The 21,412-nt window shown below is 39.6% G+C and overlaps 1 protein-coding gene and 2 pseudogenes across 1 annotated transcript; all 3 read right to left on the bottom strand.

The window, feature by feature from the left end:
- Positions 1–661: 661 nt before the first annotated feature.
- Positions 662–5,662, bottom strand: LOC139781464 (uncharacterized; annotated as a pseudogene).
- A 7,758-nt stretch (positions 5,663–13,420) lies between these two features.
- LOC139781463 (uncharacterized) lies at positions 13,421–13,906 on the bottom strand. The gene is made up of 2 exons (XM_071720318.1): positions 13,826–13,906; positions 13,421–13,678 (listed from the first exon to the last, which is right to left on the bottom strand). The coding sequence occupies exons 1-2, from the start codon at positions 13,904–13,906 to the stop codon at positions 13,421–13,423; spliced, it is 339 nt and encodes a 112-aa protein (XP_071576419.1).
- A 1,839-nt stretch (positions 13,907–15,745) lies between these two features.
- On the bottom strand, positions 15,746–18,156 carry LOC139781462 (uncharacterized; annotated as a pseudogene).
- Between the last annotated feature and the right edge of the window lie 3,256 nt (positions 18,157–21,412).

The following is a 21,412-nucleotide window of genomic DNA, read 5'->3' as shown; positions in this document are numbered from 1 at the left end:
AACAAATACGGCTTGGTCCACACAGAACGACTATATACTTTTTCATCTGCTAATGCAAAAAGCAACAGACACGCAGACGCAATTCTGCGTTTTCGCTCTTTGATAATTAGTTCAATAATTTGTGACATTGTTAGGTTAGTTTTCAACACTCAACCGTAAGTAACCTCAACCGCAACCGAGCCCGCAACCCGTATAACCTGCAACCTAGCCGGCGAACTGCTTCGTTCTGATTGGTTGGTTTCCAACACTCAACCGTAACCTCAACCGCAACCGAGCCCGCAACCCGTAGTGTGATTACGGCTTTAGATGATACTGCTTTGTATTGTTCTTTCCGAGCTTACAATACAGAGGAAAATTCTTTTGGAAAATTAAATTTACCAAGTAATAATTTTTGTGCTTATATAGGGGAGAATGGGGGAATTGCAGTCAGTAAGAATTATTTCTTATTTTCTAAAAAAGAAATGTCTTTAGAACTAAAATGGAATAGTTGACGGATACTTCATCAATCATTCTTCGAAAGTAGAAGCATAAAAGTCAAGTAAGCTAATAAATAATTAAACCTGCATTGATTATAAAAATCTCTGAATTGACCGCAATTGTCCGACGTGTGGGATAATTACGGTCGCCTCTTGGATAACCGCGGTCAGCGGAATTCCAGCTTTTACTGCCCCGATAGCTGCTCTGAGCTCGTCTGAGGACCATTTTCCTCTTTCGGTTTTTCTTGGTCTACAACGAGGCATCTTAAATTGAAAATATAATTACAATTAATGATTAACAGAAAAATTGAAATTTTAACCTAAAATTCCGGCGTTACGCTGTCACTCGACGTTTGCAGGCATGTGCCCGATGGTTAACAAGTGCGCCACGACTGCAATTTCCCCGTGCGAGCGACTACCGTTACCCCAAAAACCGAGTGAATTTGTAATATTAATAATAATATATTTATACGATGCCATCGTTTTAATATGGGCAAAATGGAAGCTAAAGAACCTAAAGAACCAAAAAAGTCATAAATAACGGTTAGATGTAATTTTAACTACTAAAAATTTCGCAAAACCCTTATTAAATGTACATCGATTTTTATAAGAAAAAGGGCGTAAAATAAGAATCACCAGATTTTTATTAATTTATGTTGGTTTAATAGGCACGGCATAATAATTTACTCGATAATCATGTATGTAAACGGATAGAGACAAAAAAAGTTTGATATAACTGTTGGATTATGTAAAATACAGGTGACCGGCATTGCCTGATGACTGTAATTTCCCCATTCTCCCCTACATCAATTAGAGGAAATATTTGTGAAAACGTTTGAAAGTAATTGCTTTAAAAAGAACATTGGTATCTATTTATTTCAACTTGCACAGAATGTAACTTTTGAAGCGCCGTGTCCACATTTCCCAACAATTTATTTAATAAAATTATTTTTCCGTATGCGCATTTATTATACTTTAAAACAACATAATAAGGCATGTAAACGTATTGGTAAAAGAAACAGAAAACTTTTGAATATTTTACATTTATAAGTCTTTTCTTTCATATAAAATATATATTGCTTTCTTTATTTCACACACACAGTTTTACAGACAGTTTTATTTTTATACACCATTACTAATATATATTTCTTAAGTGTATAATTGATTGTGAAATTGTATTTGCGAGCATATACTTTCACGTGTTTATGTTATAACAGTTTATGGTCATGGTTATAACAACTCTTATAATTTTCTTAATCTTTATTATCTGTTTGCATGCTATGTTTATAATAAATAGATTTTATAGTTACATACAGTGTTATAAGTATTAAATATTAAATTTTTAACTGTAAATATTGTTACTTTCTTTACCACTCTTTCTTTGGTTCGTACTGAGTTGGATCGAGTAACTGAAGTACGGATCAATGATTGAGTTGGACACAAGAAATTAATAAATATATTTTAGGTATAGGAATATTAGGAGTCAAGACATTTTGTTGTTTTACACAAATTGCATATTTTTATTATTGTATACTTTTAACTTTAGTATGACATTCTTTTATTTTCATTTATTAATATTTGTCAATGTAAATTTCTGTTTTATATATGTATGCTTGGAACTGACTTTGTTATTGATATACATACATATATTACTTGTGTTTTCTAACTGGTCGTATTAGCCCCGGTGGGGCTAGGTGCCATCATAAAGGAAGAAGATTTACTATGTGTTTGGTTGGTGTAAGCTATCTATGATTCTGTTTTAGCTACTTTTCTTCATTATTTGCATATTGTACTTGTTTTATATATTTCGTGAAATTGTACACTAGAATAAAATTTTTTCAAAGAAATATGACTTCAATATAGGGGAGACCGGGGCTAAAAGGTCAGTTTTTTTTCGGTGCCGATTTTTAACAACAAAATAAATAATTTTAGTTAAATGTGGTATATCACTGTAAAGAGTGAACCTTTAGCTACAAAATTTATATAGAAAATTTTTGTCTACGTCGCTTTGTTTAACCGGTATAGAGCAAAAACGACAACGGTGGAAAAATTGAAATCTCAAAAATGCCGGGGTTTAAACGTCACACTGCATTTTCAATACATATACGTACATCTAATCCTGAAAAATAATAGGATACATTTTAATAATTGTTTTTTAAAAGAAAAATATAAAAATTTATTTAAAATTTTTATGCGAAACATTATTAAAAAATAGTTACGAGGGTTCCTCTTTCCGCAGAAGTCACTCGCCCGACTTGTTTCACTCCTCGACGTCCGATGACTCTATTCGGTGTCTGAATGGTTGTAATTCCCGTCTCATCCATATTCCATATGCAGTGAGCCTGGAAATGCCCGGAAATGCCTTGGAAATGCATCTGGACTGCTTACTGACCGATTAGCCCCAAACACAAGTTTCAGGTTTGATCGCCCACCAAATATTAGACATCAACGATAATGAAAAAACTACACTGGATTCGTGTTCAGCATGCATTACTCTTTATAATCACGTACCTCGAGATTTGGAGAGCAAATATTATTGCAGATATTACAAAATTTCCACGCGCAGAAAATGTAACTTTCACCTTCCGAAAACACGTTTGCCCTCGTAAAAATCATAATACGGCAGGTAACCTGCCGAAACTCCGTTGGTCACATGGGTACCATGAGCAGCGTTTACAATGTTAATAGCGAGTTCACACAATATACAGGTTCCGAGATATTTGATTTGACGCTTCAACCCCGTTGACCTTTTAGCCCCGGTCTCCCCTACTATTTGCATTTTTATACACACTATCTTTTACTTAAACTATATTTAACATTCTTTTTACATCTTATGCACTTTTTATTATTTATTATTTTGTTTTACTATTCTTTAATTTGCATGATATTTACATATATATTATTGTATTATTTATATAATTAACAATAAGTCTTTGTATGTTTTGTTTATTTTTTTATTATTTAATAATTTTTATATTTTTTTTCTTTTTTGTTTCACAGAATATTGCCAACACGAGTCATCAACTTATTTACATACTTTTTATCCGCTTTTTAAAAGGGCATGTAACAGATTTAACTTTTATTAGTTCTTTCATTTCGTTTACTTTGTTATTGCAATTATCATTGCAGAAATCATGTAACTTGAGAGTTTATACATTTGTCACATATACATATACCTATATACATATACATAGTTGTCATTGTGAATAAAAAGAATTAGATAAAATTAAGTTACAAGTTGTATTATATAATTTTCTTAATATTTCCTTGATATTTCCTTTTGTGACCGTTTAAATATTGCAATGATAGCATAAATAATTTATTGATTTGTGTTATACAACTCGTGTATAACACGAAGAAGTAATATGGCACATTTGTACAATTGCTATACAAATTATTAAAATTTATCTGTATTTTGTATATACCTATATGTATATATATATATATATATATATAATTAAAAAATATATAGTGCCAATAAATAAATATATAGCGCGCGTCTGGTTGTACATAATGTTTTATTTCTATCTCAAATGTAACCCTTGTTGTTTATGCATGCATTTCCGCGCGTTATAACGCACGTCAAACATGCGTTTCCATACATTATCCCAATCATCAAATACGTGCTTTTTTCAAACGCGCGCGTCTGACACGCAACGATAAATTAGAAAGAGAGAGAAACTTATAACAGTGAGAGGAAGTGAGACAGATTATTATCGGTGCTCTGATTGGTTACATACCTCGCACGCGCATATGCAGTTCATTTTCATCCACGCTAACATCAAAAGTGCCGACAGAGAGTTGCGCTACTGTATATACTGTACATACTGTATATACTGTGGCACTGGAGCTTCCTTGCACTGTTCTTTGTTGAACCATGTAGTGACGCTGCTGCGCATTTTTTATTACTTTGGCCATTTCCAATTCAAACTCTTTAACAGAGGTATTTTTAAATTGTTCGATTTGTCGGAGAGCACCTGCAATAAAAATATGTTCATATAATTAAGTTAAGGATTTGCTTTGTCACATTTTAAATTTATTTTCAACTCAAAAATTGACTGAAACAAAAAAAATTGGAAACGTATTAATTAATAATGATGAGTTAAAATTGTAACAACATTAATATAAGTATATACGTAGATCAGAAGTGGGAAAATGCCGCTCCAGAAGCAATATTTTTCCACTCTGGTCTAAAGGGTGCGTCATACCTAAAATAAAATAATATAAAGTAATTTTTACCATAATATTGTAGACTTAAATGCGTTTCCCGAAACCGAATTTTTTTTCACCCTCTTTCCATGTGAAAGATGTCTTAATTAATTTGTCCGTTACACTTGCCTTCAAGAAGCCATCTAATGCATTTGAAATGTTCAGTCCCCCAAGAAGGATAAAATATTGTGTCATGTACGTGTATATATATACACACATTTAATTCAAAAGCATTATATTTTAACTTACCAAAATGGATAATTCTTTTTCGTTTTTTATTAAAATCTGAAACTGTTCTACAGTTTGCACCGGAAGGTTCAATTGCTGAACAGCTCGTATAATATCTTTACTACTTTTTGTTTGTTTTCCAAATTATTTATTTTTTCCAATATTTTATCTTGTCCCTTTTTTATTTCTCTAAAAATTATATTTGTTTATTTATATTTTATTAGAATGTTAAATTATATGCTCATATATAAATAGCACTTACTTTATTTCAGATAGTATTGATTTTAAAATCGACAGATGATTATTATTTAAAAGTGACAGACTTTTATACAATTTTCTTCATCCACTGCTTTGTGCTTTAATGCATTGTCGTTTGGAATGTTTTCCTTATTTCTATTTGAATTGGCATCTGAAAATTGTATTATCAAAATATATTATTATTTATTACTATTATTATCATCGGCATACCACTCATTTTCTCTCACTCTCTCCTCAATCATACCTCCCTCCTCCCCTTCTCCCAGCCCTTCCACGTATCCCTTCTTGTTCCTCTCCTTCTTGATCTCCTTCATCCACTCTTCCCCCTCCCCCCCTTCTCCCAGCACCCATCTTCTCGCCTCCTGCCAACTCCCCTCCCCTTCGTCCCAATCCCTACAACGCTCCCACGTATGCTCCCACGTCTCCTCCTCCCCCTCGCATAGTCTGCATAAATTTCTCACCTCCTCCTCCCAATATCTGCCCGCCCTCATTTCGTTCCCCAGCCTAAATCTCGCTACCCTTCTCCACCTGCTTTCCCCCCACCCTTTCTTTAGGTTGTGACCGGACGGTACAAGTTGAGCCCGATTTGCGTGGTTATCTTCCCATCGAACGGTGGCCACTCGGTTTGACCTCTGACTACCGAGAAGGTAAGTTCGCTTATCGCCCCGATTATTAACCGGATGCTAATATTATTTTATTTGTTTTAGGATGACGTCCCAGGATGGATCATCACCGCTGCTCTGGTTCCCCGGATCCTCGCCTTATCGCATACCGGATCACCATATGTCTCGCTAATTAATATTATTAATGTACTAATACTCTTCTTTTGTTTCAGGTTCCTGCCCCGGATGGATCATCGCCGCTGCTGGACTTCCCCGGATCCTCGGTTTATCGCATACCGGATCGCCGATGGACAACGATGGATCATCGCCGATGGACAAGGTAAGTAGAAGGTAAGTACGAATAATTGTATAATTAATCTTGAGACTTTGTTTCAGAATTAACAATTCTTTAATTTCAGATCGTTATTTCAACTCTACAGGTCTTTTCACAACTTCATAAAGATGCTTCACAATGGAGTCACCGCACTTCGGTGTGTATCGCGCTTTATGATACAAAATCCTCGCAATCAATCATGTTATTGATCTCAGCCGATTAAATACAACAAGCAACGCTGTTCGTACAATATCTTGTAGTCGCGAGACTCGATGTCCACGATGGTAGTATACTCGATACGCACTTATTCGTCACCGCTATATTCAATTATCACTGAATGTTACTTTGGTAACTAAGTACCTCTCGCTATTGTCGAGCGAGTATTTAACGCGCAATTACGCGGGAGTTCCCGATTGTTAAGTATCTCCGATAACTATCGTCGTAATCTATGTTCGCACTATACGCTACTATCTCAAGACACGTCCGTTCGCTATGGCTATACTCGGGAGACTGCCTCGAGCCCTGTATCTCGCGGTGGCTCCCCACTATGCCGAACCATCCCTACTCTCGGGTTGTTTTCGCCGTTCGCCGTGACGTCACAACTTTCTCTCGCAGTTTTTGCATGTTTTCGCACGCGTACCCACACCGTCTCGCGTGATCATCACGACCGCCCCCCGTGGCTTCCTTCTCGAGGCTTCCGGGTGGAAATTTCCATACGTAGTACAACGTGGGGCTCCTCCTCCATCGTCACCGCTGCACCAGGTTTTCACCTTTGGCCGCTCTTCGGCGCCGTTGACGCCGACCCGTGCGCACCTCGTCGGAGATGCCCCCGATGACGATTCCGGGCCAATTCCCCGTGGAAGATGTCCGGGTGTACTCGTTGTTGCCTGCCGTTGACGCCGACCCGTGCGCACCTCGTTGGAGATGCCCCTGATGACGATTCCGGGTCAATTCCCCGTGGAAGATGTCCGGGTGTACTTGTCATCGCCTGCCGCTGACGTCGACCCGGTGGGCGTGTCCCCCAGGTCCCGTGGGTTACGATTTCGACCTTTGTCGATCTTATATCTGCGTCTACCAGGTCCTTCGGAGATGGTTTCGGATCTCTGTTCCTGTGGAAGATATTCCACGTAGGAACTAGTGACCTGCCGACGACACCAACCTTATGGACGTGTCTACTAGGTCCCGTAAGTTGTGATTCGGGCCTCTGTTCCTGGAGAATATATCCTCCTTCGGACTTAGTGTTCCGTCGACGACGCCGACCTTGTAGGCGTGTGTACCAGGTCCGGGTGATGAACTTCCGAACCTTTATTCCTGGAGATTGTCGCGGTTCACCTAATATGCGCACGAATTATGGCGCCGACCTTTGTGCGCGAAAATAAACGTCATTGAGATAGTGAACCGTCTAAATAAAATGCAAAATAAACCTGTCTTACTCGGTCAGCGATCTATTAACCAAAATTTAACCTAATTAAGCCGCGTCGGCTGAACACGCAAAAGATAGCCATATGGGCACGCGGGACTTACATACTATCTTAAATCTAATCTCGAGGCAATACCGTAAAGAAACCCAAACTAACCAAAACCATAAGGAAAACCAAACGAGACATAATTGCTATTATCGACGCGAGTCAAAGGAAACGGAAACTTAATTTATTCTACGCGTCTTGTCGCCTCGGATCGCGGACCCGTTTTTCTCGCCTAACGCTCCGGGCCTCCACGCCTCGTCGTCCTGCTCCTCATCGCCGGACGGGCTCTGGAAATCGTCCGAAGGCTGATCCTCCGGACCAATCGGTAAGCCATAGCCCATGGCCGCTATTATCTCGTCCATGAGCGGCGGTGGCGTGGGTGTCAAGATCGGCATCTGGAGAGCCGACATCATGGGGACTGGCGGTAGCGCCGGGAGCGCCACCTCTTGGACCTCCGATATCTCGCTAAAGCTCGCCTGCGGCTCCGATGGCGGGGCCGTGGTGCCGGTGGCAGGGATCGGATCCACCTCGGGTGCGTCCATTCGGCGGAGTAGCACTCGAGGCGATCCCATCCTAGAACGGCGTGAGGACTTGGAAGGGGGCGGTCGCAAGGTACTCCGGTATTCCCTCCTCTTTTACTTCCTTATACCATTTGTTGTATTTGGACTCTTTTATTTTCTTTCATCTCTCTGTTCTTTGTACCTCCCTTTCCCACCTCACCATCTCCTCTAGTCTTGTCTCTTCCTCCCCCCTTCTCTCCCTCTCTCCCTCCTCCCACAAGCCTCTATCATTCAGGAACTTCCTCCTGCCTTCTTCCCAACTCGAGATTTCCCCTCTCTTCCCCGTTCTTTCCTTCACCTCCTCCCAACACCTTCTCGCCAGCTTGCTTCTTCCTCCCTCCTCCAGCCTTCTTTCGTAACCCCACGCCCTCCTGCCCGCCCTACTTCTTAATTTTTCTCTCTGCAACTCCTCCCTCACCAAATATCCCGGCGTCCTCCTATCCACTCCCAACACCCATCTCAAATATCTTTCCTCCAACCTTTCCATTCCCTCTCTCTCTTCCCACCCCCATATTTCCACTCCATACCCCATTACCGTCCAAATCAGCTTGTCGAATAGCCAGAGCCTTCTCCCCCAGTCCTTCCCAAATCTCCTTTTCCCTATCCCCCACACTTGCCCCATTACCGCCGCCGCCTTCTTAACCCTTTTTTTCACATGCGCCTCTTGTCCTCCGTTCCTTTGTAGCGTATACCCCAGGTATCGGAACTCCTTCACCTCCTCCACTTTTCTTCCTTTCCACCACCAAACCTTTTTCACCACCCTTCCTCCTCCTTTTCTAAATCCCATAATCTTGGTCTTCTCCGCGTTTAATTCCAACCTCTTCTTGTCCAGGTATCTCTCCAGCCTCTCCATCATACTTCTCATTTCATCCTCCCCCTCCGCTAGCAGCACTATGTCGTCCGCAAACTCCAGGTCATACACCCTCTCTTCTCCCAGCCTGATTCCACCCCACTTAACTTTCTTCATCTCCTCCTCCAGGTCAGCCAACAGTATGATGAATAGCAGCGGGCTCAGCGGACATCCCTGCCTCACCCCTCTTGCCAGAAACTCTCCCCCAGCTCCTTTCCCACTCTAACTCTACTTCTCATCTTTCTCAACACTTCCTCTATCCTCTCCACCAGACCCTCCCTTGAAACCGCCTGTAAAAACTCAGACGGCTTCATCGACTTCATCCGTTCCAACGATGACATCCCAGAGATCGAGCCAAGGGACAGCAGGACGAGAGGTGACACCGGTACGAGAACCCGTCAAGACGAAGGCGGCGATCAAATCAATCGATACCCAGATCCGTTTCTCGACTCCTAATCCCGAAACTGACCCTAACGATAATGATACGAGCCTAGACATCACGATACCTTTGGACAGCAGCGACGGCGAGGCACCAGAAGTCGAGCAACTGATGCAAAGCAGTCAACTGATGCAGCCTGATGACGTCACAACAGCAGAGTCACAGAACTAAAGGTTGGTCGGAGAGCTGAAACATAGAAAGGGACATGATTAAAGGAATTAAAATATAAAAGCGTAATAAAAGGAAAAAGTTCCCTTTTTGATGACGATATACTTACCTTGCGAGTGACTCCTGTCACTACTTACTATACTTACCTTATTATGACAAAAGTCATATATTTTAATATTCATATAGTTTATTATCTTATTAATCGAAAGCTCTTCCAAACGAGCTAAATACTATAATAATGGTTAGATATAGCTTTGTTGCGATAAGAATAACAGTACATATAGAGGATAAGACTTATCATGTAATTGTGATGCATGACGATAATTATTTTGTAATCGTAACGAGACTGTTAGAGCACGAGAGCTCATAAGAGTGCCCTAGTCATTAGAGTCATATTTTTATTTTTTTATTTTGACATATAGAGTCAGAATCGATTATTTTGATTTTATTTGGCCAAAAGGGAGATTTCAGGATGAAATAGGCCAACAGCGTAAGAGCAACGTCTATTCACGACATATTTCGATAGATTCGCGTTGTGTGAATCGAGACGAGTCCAAATGTGCCCAATGTATGTTAACTTTGTCATCGGAATGAAATTAAGTGCGATCAGCTGATTAGTAGAAAGAAAGATAAATCCGCACGGATAACGATAGATCTTGGTTACTTGTGATTGCCAGACGTCAAAAATATGTCAGTTATTGATTTTAGATCGATATTTACAAAATTGACACTTTTGAATAAAATTCTTTAGTTTGGATAATTTTGATTAAAAAAGGGTATGGACACATTCGTATCGTCTCACAGAACAAGCCTATATGGTTTATTTGAAAGAAATCGCAATACTTTAAGTTTTGACACTTTTAGGCCTTGTTCGAGAGCACGCGGTAGCGCGAGAAAGCGCGAGGTAGAAGACGACCACAAATAAAGACACAGCAAGTAACCGAAAAATAAATTTTGTATTTACAAAATGTACAGTGTTCTTTCTTTCAGCGAAGAAAGCGAAGCCGTGAGCGCGCACAGCAGCGAAACGGCAGAGCGGCGAAAGCAAGCGCGCGCGAAAATTCCACGCGGAAGCGGTGTAACACAGCGGAATACAGCGGTCGTATAGAAATATACTTGGCGGGTGATCTGCGAGCGAAAAGCCGAAAGGGCGGACAAGACCTTCCGCGGCGCAGCGGCGGTCTTTTATTACCTCCGAGACGAGGCTCCCTCCAAGCTCGTTACTGATGATTTCGCGAGGGTGATTGGCCACCGGCGGCCCACGTCACCGTGCTTACGTCACGGTTTTCAAGTGTCGATCCGAAGCGATCGTTACTTGTTTTTGACTGCTTTGTTTATAGCATGGATCCTTCCCTTTGCGTAAGCACAAATAGGTCGTTCGGGCCGTCGAACAAGGCCTGACCTTATTATTGATGACAAGTTAAAGTTGCCAGAATGTTAATCACGAAAGATCCATGCTATACTGAATATTCCCGTGACAAATCTCATGCGATAATTTAAGCAAATATTAATTATCGCAGGCGTGCATGCGCTAATGAGCAACAGAACGCGGTTTTCGAGATGCGAATGATCGCGACTGATCACGATCTCAAACAGGCCTACTTTGCCAATAATGATGCGATTTTATTAAATAAGGTCTCAAACGTTTTGTTAGATCCTAGAGAGACCGTCTATATAGTTTATTTGCGATTTTTCACTTTATTTAAAGATTTCACTTTTCAGGGGCAACTTCGCCATTTACGGTGCGATTTTGATTTTAAGGGCTTAAACGATTTCTCTAGTCCCAGAGAGACTGCCCATATAGTTTAATTTCAATATTTCATGTTATTACGAGTTTTCACCTGTTCAGATGTACTTTGCCAATTAGCGACCGATTGAGTTGCGAATCGTCTTAAACGATTTCTAATGATCCCTAGAAACGATTTATGTAGTTTAATTTTGAAATTTTCAATTATTTAAAGATTTTCCCTAAAGTGGTGAAAATTGTAATTAAGCCTAATTATGATAATTCGACGATATGTACGTGTTCGTGGGGACACATGGAAAGAGAATCTGACGTGACTTATGCAATTTTCATCATAATTCAAAAAATGACCATTCGGGGTCAAAACTCGTATTAATTGACATTTTAATGTTTTTATTTCATATTCTCGTTAAGAGAGACTAACTAAAGTCACCCATGAGGAAAAAACTTGAATTTTCTCTAAATTGCGGATTTTTACTATTTTTTGTGAAATTGTTAATTATCGAATATTTTCATAATATTGCGATAGATTCATGTTCAGGGGGATGTAAGAAACCCTCCTATGCTATTTAAATTCAATTTAATTCATTATTTAAGAAGTGCACCTATCAGGGTCAAAATCCGTAATTAACGTAATTTTAATATTTTATCGATAGATTTAAGTTCTTGACAGTAAAACGAATCCAACGAACCATCGTTTACTCAACTCGAGCCACTATTAGAAATTTTTATTAATTTTATGAGATAATTGATTTTTATATATATAGATATGCGTGTTTTATTGCACAGAAAATATTGTGTTGATAAAAGAAAGACATTTCTAAAGTCAGAATTGCATTTAGATACGTATATAATTATTGTATTACCGAAGGTCAGTTACGTGATATTTCGAATTAAGCGTGTTAAATAGATATTAATGATAGAATCATGTAGCGTGAACATATATAAATGCGTTGGATACCTTTTACAAGCGCTAGAAGCGTTTTATACTATTTTACCTGAAAAGGGGGAAAAGCGATTATTTCGCGTATTACATACTTACCGATACTTACCTGGTGAATCCTGAAGAATCTTACAGCCAGTGTGATGAATCTGAAAATAAAAAGAGAAGTAATTGATGTATGCATGAACGAATGTACATACGGGATTAGATACTTATGTAATGAGCAGGGACATCCGTACTTATTGTATTGTATGCAAGAATGTATATATCAAGGAAAGGACAGGAATTAATATCAGGAATGATATTCGCAGGATTCATCATTTTATTACATATATTTGTTCATTGAAGGAATAAGTTATGTTATTCATGTAGTCGCATGTCTCTTTGAAAAATTAATTAAATTCCATTGCTTTGATGTAGCCGCAAGCTTTTAGCCGGCGAGGTAATATGATATCTTTGTTTACGTCGTGAGAGTTTCCGTTGAACATGCTCAGACCAGTCGACTACATGATAGAAAGAGAAAGCGAATGCGAGCTTCGCAACCGATTCTGATTGGTTGGAAGCCTGTGGGTGGGAATGCCAGCCCAGCGAGGGTATATAAGCTAGCCCGAGCAACCGCTCGAGGTCTTTCCCTGGGAAATCGTCGAAGAGCAAACGTCGGTCGTTCCCTGTAGAATTACTCAGAAATATCTTGCGATACGTTCAGAGGAAAGATAGTTTTTCGCGTAGCGTATTTACAAAGCGAGTAGAGTTTAAGATTCGGGATTGAGCCCGGTTAACAGCCAGTTTCAGAGATCACTTATCTCTTTATTTCGTGTACTTTGTGCCAAAGCAAATATATATTTTATTTTTGTTATTGTTAAATCAATACAAATCTCAATATTCATTTACATTTCCTATCCGATAATTCCAATATCCGAAACGCGAACCGAGTGCGAGTACGTGCCCTTGTCAGATGACATCGTGCCTAAAAACGTAACGAGCCACGCAGCCTGAAGATAATATATAAGGAAGGAAGGAAGGAAGCTTCTCGTCAAGGCGACCGAGAATATTAGCGTTCTGTGTAATCGCTTAAAACACAGTGGCGACCATAATTACTTATATCCAAGTAAGTCCTACACACATCCAAGATCAAATGTTCGGTCACACCCTAACCCCCCTCTCCCTCAGCGCCTCAATCAACACCTCCCTATCCACCGAGTCAAACGCCGCCTTTAAATCCACAAACAACGCCACCACCTTTTCTCCCTTCCTTCCCAATTGTCTATTCACTAGATAGTTAAGCACATAGATGTTGTTTACTGTTCCCATCCCCTTCCTGAATCCCGTTTGATTCGGCGGGATGATCCCCTTGTGCTCCACCTCCTCCCTCAGCCTTTCTGTCAACACCGCCACGTACACCTTGTATAAGGTGGATAGCAGGGTAATCCCCCTATACTCTTCTACCCTCTCTCCTTCCCCCTTCTTCACTATGGGCACAATCACCCCCTCCTTCCAGCTCTCCGGCTACCCTCCTCCCCTTCAGACTTTGTTGCAAAACCCTCTCACCCACTCCTCCAACTCTTCTCCTCCGTGCTTCCACACCTCGCTCGGGATACCGTCTATCCCCGCCGCCTTTCCCTCCTTCATTTTCCTTACGACCCTTCTCACTTCCTCCTTACTTATTTTCTCTTCACCTCCCTCTCCCTCCCGCCTCTTTTCTCCTCCTCCTTTGACGACCCTTCCTTTCACCCCCCAAGTAGCCTCTTAAAATGCTCTTTCCACTCCGCCATCTCTATCCCTTCCGTCACTTTCCTCCTTTTTTTCCTCTCCTTGTTAACTATTTTCCATACATCACTTTCTCTGCTTACTTCCGCCGCCTTTTTTTCCCATCTGTTATTCTCCTCCTTCTTTTTCCTCTTACACATCTCTCTGAACTCTTGCTTCCTCCTTTTATATTCCTCCTCCATCCCTCCCTCCTCTCTCCATTTCCTTAATTCTCTTCTTGCCTCCCTCTTTTTCTCTAAACACTCCTCATCCCACCAGCCCATTTTCCTCTTTTCCTCCTTATTTAGCTCGTCCTCCGTCTCTTTCATTACCCCCTTCAACCTCCCCTCCATCTCCTTCCATTCCTCTTCCAGCCCCCTTTCCACCAACTCTACCCCTCCCAGCTTCTGCCTGAACCTATTTTTCCCTTCTTCACTCCATACACTCCTCCAATTCTTTTCACCTCCCTTGTTCCCCTTCCATCCCACCCACTCCCCTTTTAACCATACCTCCACCGGTTGATGGTCAGAGTCCACCCTGTCCCCGATCTCCATCCTTTCCACTTTATCCTTTACCCCTCCCTCCCCAATTACATAATCTATCACTGTGCATCCCCTTCCCCCGATATATGTAAACTCTCCCTCTTCGTCCCCCCTTGTGTTCCCGTTGAAGATGCACCACCCTCTTTCCCCCAGGAACTCCAACATCATCCTTCCCTCCCTATTTACCGTCCGGTCCTTTGACCGTCTCTTTCCTTGCCCCCCACTCCCTTCTTCCCCCTCCTCCCCTCCCAATTCTCCCCCTTCCTCCCCTGTCCTCGCGTTGAAGTCCCCTCCTATCAACACTCTGACTCCTGTCTCCCTGTCCTCCACCCATCGTTCCAGCCCCCTCAGCGCCTTCTCCACGCCCTCTCCTGCGTAGACTCCCACTATCCTCCATCTCTCCTCCCACACCCTCACCCTTCCCGTCACAATCCCCTCTCCCGCCCCCATTATCCCTTCCCCCTTCTCCACCAACTCCTTTATACCCATGACCATTCCCCCCATCGCTCTTCCCTTCTTATTTTCTCTCCTCGCTGCTTACATTCCCCATTCATACCCTCCCGGTAGTCTCTCCTTCACTCTTTTCCACCCTCTGTCATCCAACCATGTTTCCATGATCACCATCACATCCCACCCCCTCAACCCTGTCCAGAACTCCTTATCCTTGTTCTCTAGCCCGGCCACGTTCCAAAAAGCCACGCTCCATTCTCTCCTTTTTTCTCTCTCCCCCTTCCTCCCTCTCCCCTCCCCTCCCTCCATTCGCTTGTTCTGACTGTACCTATTCTCCGCATTGATATTGGACTTAAACTTCTCCAGATTGCACTGTTTGCCATCGACGACGCACACTTCTTCCTCGGGCTGGTCTTCCACCCGGGGAACATCAACCATCGCGGTGGGACTATTCTGTTCCCCCCTTTTCTCTCCCCCCTCCTCCTCTCTTCTTTGCTCTCCTCTCCCATCCCTCAAAACCTTGAGGACCTTGAGGCTCCATAACATAATACAGTGCTTCGCTGCCTGAAAGCCAACAATGTATTGGTACAAAACATGGTAGGCAACAGGACGTCTTGGCGCCTATCGTGTTTTCTGGGTTGTCCTTCAGATTATTATAAATAATAATTTATATATTTTTTTGGACATATAAATATCGTGTAGACAGGATAAACTCACTCAGTTGTACAAATTACACTTCCGAAGAGACGAGTGATTCCTCTTTCACACTGTGTCGATTCTTTGCTTCATAAAAAGAAAGGGGCCCAATGCTCTCTGTCTCGTGGCTCTTTGCGGCCCTCGCCAGCTGATCTATTAGGATCGCCTCCCGTTTGAGGAAAATTCCAGTGAATAATCGCTCTTTCTCTATTGCGTACACAATACTCATAGAAAACACTCACTCCGTATCCGATTCAGAGATGCAAAATCAGAGATGGGAGACGCGGTCCCGTCGAAAGATGGCCACCGAGTGCACACGTACGTAGCGTTTCTATGGTGCGTATCCCCTCTACTCATCTTTCGACATGTATAAATTTGAATTAATTCCTTCGTTCGACTCCTAATAATCTTCCGGAAAAAAGTCATATTGTTTTCAAATGGAAAGCATAAAAAATGATCCAGGGGGCCAAATCTACGAACATCTTCAGCGAGATGAATTAAACAGTGTACATTGCATGATAAATAATTTCGTCCGTAAATTCAATGCAATTGCAAACAAATGCTTCTAATAATTTATGTGCTTTATCAATTTCATTGTCGTTCGGTTTTGGCTTGATTAAGAGGCGAATAGCACAATGCAGTTTTAAAAAATGTAACATCCTAGTATCATTTCCAAATAAATCTAATAATACGGTCGGTGATGTATACAATAAAAATTGACGATATTCTGTTGCTTTAAATCAATGACAGTCATTTAAACCTCGTGGACGACGTGCAAATTCTTTTGGGCATTAGGTAGCTATCGTTAACAAACGTTCGGAAATACAGTTTTTCGTTTCTACATTCAATGGTCTTGTCTTGTGTTTTCCTTCGATCCACGCATCCACTAAAGTTTTCTTGACGACTCCAATACACACTCCATGCATATAGTCAATTACTACTTGACTCACTAATCCCATGGGTAAATTGTAGAGAGCCGAAATCCCATTATAATGTCCGTCGTCATTATTCCCAGCATTATTCTGAAAATAAATGAATTCTTGATCGGTCCTAAGAGCGTAGCCTATTCCTTTGTACACATGGGTACGGTGGTTCTTATGACGTTCTCCACAAATTTTGCATTTTGGGCAGCTGTAATAACCACCATGACCTTTAATATTAAGACAATGGTGCTTTGCTGGAGTGTCGGCTATAAATGCATTTAACCCTTTGAAGCATACATTTTTCTTTACACGGAAAACAGCTGAAATTTGTTACTCGGGGGTTTTCGGGGTCGCTGATCACGAATATGACCTCAGATTTTTAAAATTCAAAATGGCGGATCCAATATGGCGGACCGAATTCGTAAAAAGTTTCTTGCTCAAGCTGAAATTTGTCACTCGAGGGTTTTCGGGGTCGCTGATCACGAATATGACCTCAGATTTTCAAAATTTAAAATGGCGGATCCAATATGGCGGACCGAATTCGTAAAAAGTTTCTTGCTCAAACTGAAATTTGTTATTCGGGGGTTTTCGGGGTCGCCGATCACGAATATGACCTCAGATTTTCAAAATTAAAAATGGCGGATCCAATATGGCGGACCGAATTCGTAAAAAGTTTCTTGCTCAAACTGAAATTTGTCATTCGGGGGTTTTCAAGGTCGCCGATCACGAATATGACCTCAGATTTTCAAAATTAAAAATGGCGGATCCAATATAGCGGATCAATGTCATAAAATAATGGTGGTTATGGTAAAAATTTTTACGAATTCGGTCCGCCATATTGGATCCGCCATTTTAAATTTTGAAAATCTGAGGTCATATTCGTGATTAGCGACCCCGGAAACCCCCGAGTGACAAATTTCAGCTTGATCAAGAAACTTTTTACGAATTCGGTCCGCCATATTGGATCCGCCATTTTGAATTTTGAAAATCTGAGGTCATATTCGTGATCAGCGACCCCGAAAACCCCTATGTATGATATTATACATGAATTCGGTAAATACTTTTCCTAATAATAAATTTTTCGCTTAAAAAGTGATATTTTTTAGCATTTGTTTATTGATATCAACAAATTCGGTGACAATATTCACCAATTGCGTGTAATTTTAGATTCTCTGACATGTTACGATATTGAAATTACAAAAAAACCCGAAAAAATCGATTAAAAACTGGCTTAAAAACGGAAAAAATGGTGGTAATCTAGGTGGGATAGATTCTATCCCGCTGTGCCGCAAAGGGTTAACTGTAATTTAATATTTTGTCCATTAAATATTAATCCTGTATTTGTTAATTCGATGATTTCCTTATTAAAATCAGCGAAAAAGTCTTTGAAATCACCAGGTTGTTTTTTTCCTTGATAAAGGCCTGCTATCATTGGGCGTTTATCGGTTATATTTATTATTCGGAATTGTATCGGCCACACATCGCAACGAACATTATTATAAATATTAGCACCATCGGTGAGTTATCTTGGTTTTAACACACATCCTGGGTAAGTCAGTAGTAAATTGATCTTGAGTATTGACGAATGCACCATTTGAATTATCACTATCATAATTGTCGTCATCATCATAATAATCGTCATCACTGCTGTGAAAAGAATCATCGTCGTCTCGGTCAACACAAACATTGATATCTTTATCAATATCACCAATGTCAACATCAGTTTCTTCATGAAAATTATTGTCACTCGCACTTATTGTCTTGTTATCACACTTACTACTTAATGCACTAACTGCACAGTTTTCGATAATTGATTGATTTGAAGATGTACTAAAATGTACTTGGTGTACATTCGACGGCACTTTTAATCGCATCATAATGCGCTTGTTGGCGAATTCTTTTTTGTTTATTCGATAATAAATCCCAATTTTTCCGGCTTTGTTTTGGAAGTTTATTGGTACTATTCATTTTCAAATTTTATTTTTAATCGAAATAAAGTCGTCCTATCCGTTCGTGACGCTTTCTACGGTGCTACTGAATGAGAAGTTTTTGTTTCCTTTCACTCAGATAGAAACAAAGAGACAACATGGAGTCCTTTACTGTTTACACAAGAAAAACAAATGATGATACTTAAGCGAAATGTATACGTTATAGAATTGAGTATAGGCTAAAAAGATGCTTCGATTATCAATAACAATAGCGCGATATAATGATGAAACACTATATGGTAGGGATCCATATACACGATAAAAAGGCGTAGAGACCTTTGATAGTTGGATATATTCCATCAACGTATAGTAAGAATAATGATGCTTCGCTAATCCACAGCAGAGATGCCAATGGTGCTGTTTTGCCCGCTGCCTGCGCGCCTGGTGGGGGACACGCACACAGCTGACGGAGCCGTGTACGTGTGCGCTGGGCGCTCGGCGGCGGCTCGGCCAGCTTCGGGCGGGTAGAAGAGTGCAGACATACACTCGGATGTCTCGTTCTTCCGCGAGTCGTAGCGTAGCCATAGCCGATTCATCGAAAGTCGTATGCGTTAGCGCGTCGGCTGACTTGGCTCGTCTATTATGTCTCGCGTATCCCTTCTGATGTTGATTTATGAATAAAATATATATTATGACATTGCAGATGAATAAAATATCCCTTCCCACACTAGGCGCGATACACTGTGTCTCTTAATTATTTAAAAATAATGAAAAAATCATTTATGTAATTAATAAATTTTACTAACAAAAAATGTTAGTAAAATTGATTAATTACATAAATGATGTCTAATGAAATTATATTATCTTTATTCTGAAAATAACCTATATAAATTAAGTAAAGAAATAAAAAACAGAAAAAGCGTAAATAATAGAAATCCACTCTTGGCCAATATGTACGCTTTCTTCTAAAAAAATCTTGTTATTAAATTAGAAAGATGACTTCTGTTTGCAATTCTTACATTTTTTTAAATAAAAATATATTACTGTACATCATCAGTACACTGCGTAATTTATATTTTCTCTTTACCATATACGATTATATATTTTTAATCCATTTATTTTAATAAATATCTGTACATATTGTTGGAATACATTTGCTGACTTAATATCATAAAAATGTAAAATTAAACGATGACTTTCAGTTTTTATTTTATATTTGCGGTTTATTATTAGTAATAAATTAATAAAGAAATTGATAACACCCTTTTTTATTGCAACGTATGCAATAAAAACTTTTCGTGTTCATCACACGTTTCCAGGCATGCGGATTCTGCGTGTCATAAAAATAATATGAAAGAAAATGTTTCGTGTACTGGTAATAAAAACTTACAAGATAAAAAAACAAGAACATTTAGGCCACAATGGCTCGACATAGACGAATTTAAATTCTGGTTACGCGAAGTACCAAACAACGCAAATGTATTTTTTTGCTTGATTTGTGATAGATCAATTTTTATTTCGACTGGTGGTCTATCACAAATATATCTACACGCAGAATCCGCAATGCACAGAAAAAAATCTGAAAAAAGTCATATAGAAACAAACAAATCGAACCCAGATTTAAATACGCAAATTGATAATCCGCTTTTGACGTTTGATGAGGAAGTAAAATCAGCGGAGATCCGAGTAACCGCATACATTGCTGAAAATAATCTTCCGTTTCAAGCTGCAAAAGGACTTGTCAAGCTTTGCCAAAACATAGGAGATAAACCTAAAGTCTTGAAAAACTTGCATTTAGGTCAAACGAAATGCACAAAAATTATTTCGAATGTTTTGTGTCCGGTTGAGACAGAACGTGTAGTAAAACATATACAAAATAGTAAATTTTCTATTTTTATTGACGAAACATCTGACATAACAAATGAAAAATGGATGAAGTTTCTTGTTCGATATGTTGATCGCGAAACTTTAGATATTCGGTCACAATTAGTAAAGTTAATTGATATTGATGCAAAAGATTGTAGTGCAGAAAAGTTATTCAATGCATTTCAAACTGAAATGCATAAACTTCAGATTCCATTTTTAAATATTATTGCTCTGTCATGCGACAATGCGTCTGTCATGACAGGAAAATATTTATCTTTCAAAACAAAACTTGAATCAAAATGCAAAAAATTATTAACATTTTCATGTCCTTGCCATTGTTCTGCATTAGCTGCGCACGCTGCGTGCTCTAAAATGCCTGATATCTGCAAAGTATTTCTGAGAAAAATTGCAAGTTAACAGTAGTCCAAAGCGTTCAGCTATTTTCAATGAATTTTGCGAATGTTTTCAAGATACAAATCACAAAATTTTGAAGTTATGCGAAACTCGCTGGCTTTCGCGTTATTCATGTATTGACAGAGTTCTTGAGTCGTGGGATACACTAAGAAATTTCCTTACTGAAATGGTCGTGGTTGAAAAAGCAAAGGGGTCTGGGGAATATTTATTGTCTTTGATGCAAAATGTAGATACAAAAGCGTACTTCCTATTTCTGAAATATGTTTTAAATTTTTTAAATTCATTTAATGCCTTTTTCCAAGCTCATGAAACAAGAATTCATTTACTACAATCTAGATCCGTTACTTTCCTCGTGCAAATCTCTCAAAACTTTTTAAGGCCAGAATTATTAAAAGATGTGCTTTATACAAATATATCATTTCATGAAAAAGAGAACCATCTTGATAATATAACTTTGGGAACAAAATGCGAAGAATATCTTAGACAAAATTGTTTGCAGTTTTACATCACTGCTGCCGAGGAAATTAGAAAGAGGTTACCTGTTAATAACGTATTTTTGTATAAATTAGA

Source organism: Temnothorax nylanderi, unplaced genomic scaffold, assembly GCF_030848795.1.
Source record: "Temnothorax nylanderi isolate EJ_2023f unplaced genomic scaffold, tnyl_v1.0 TNYL_tig0340_pilon, whole genome shotgun sequence".
Lineage (NCBI taxonomy): Eukaryota > Metazoa > Arthropoda > Insecta > Hymenoptera > Formicidae > Temnothorax > Temnothorax nylanderi.
This window is presented reverse-complemented; position numbering and strand designations above follow the sequence as displayed.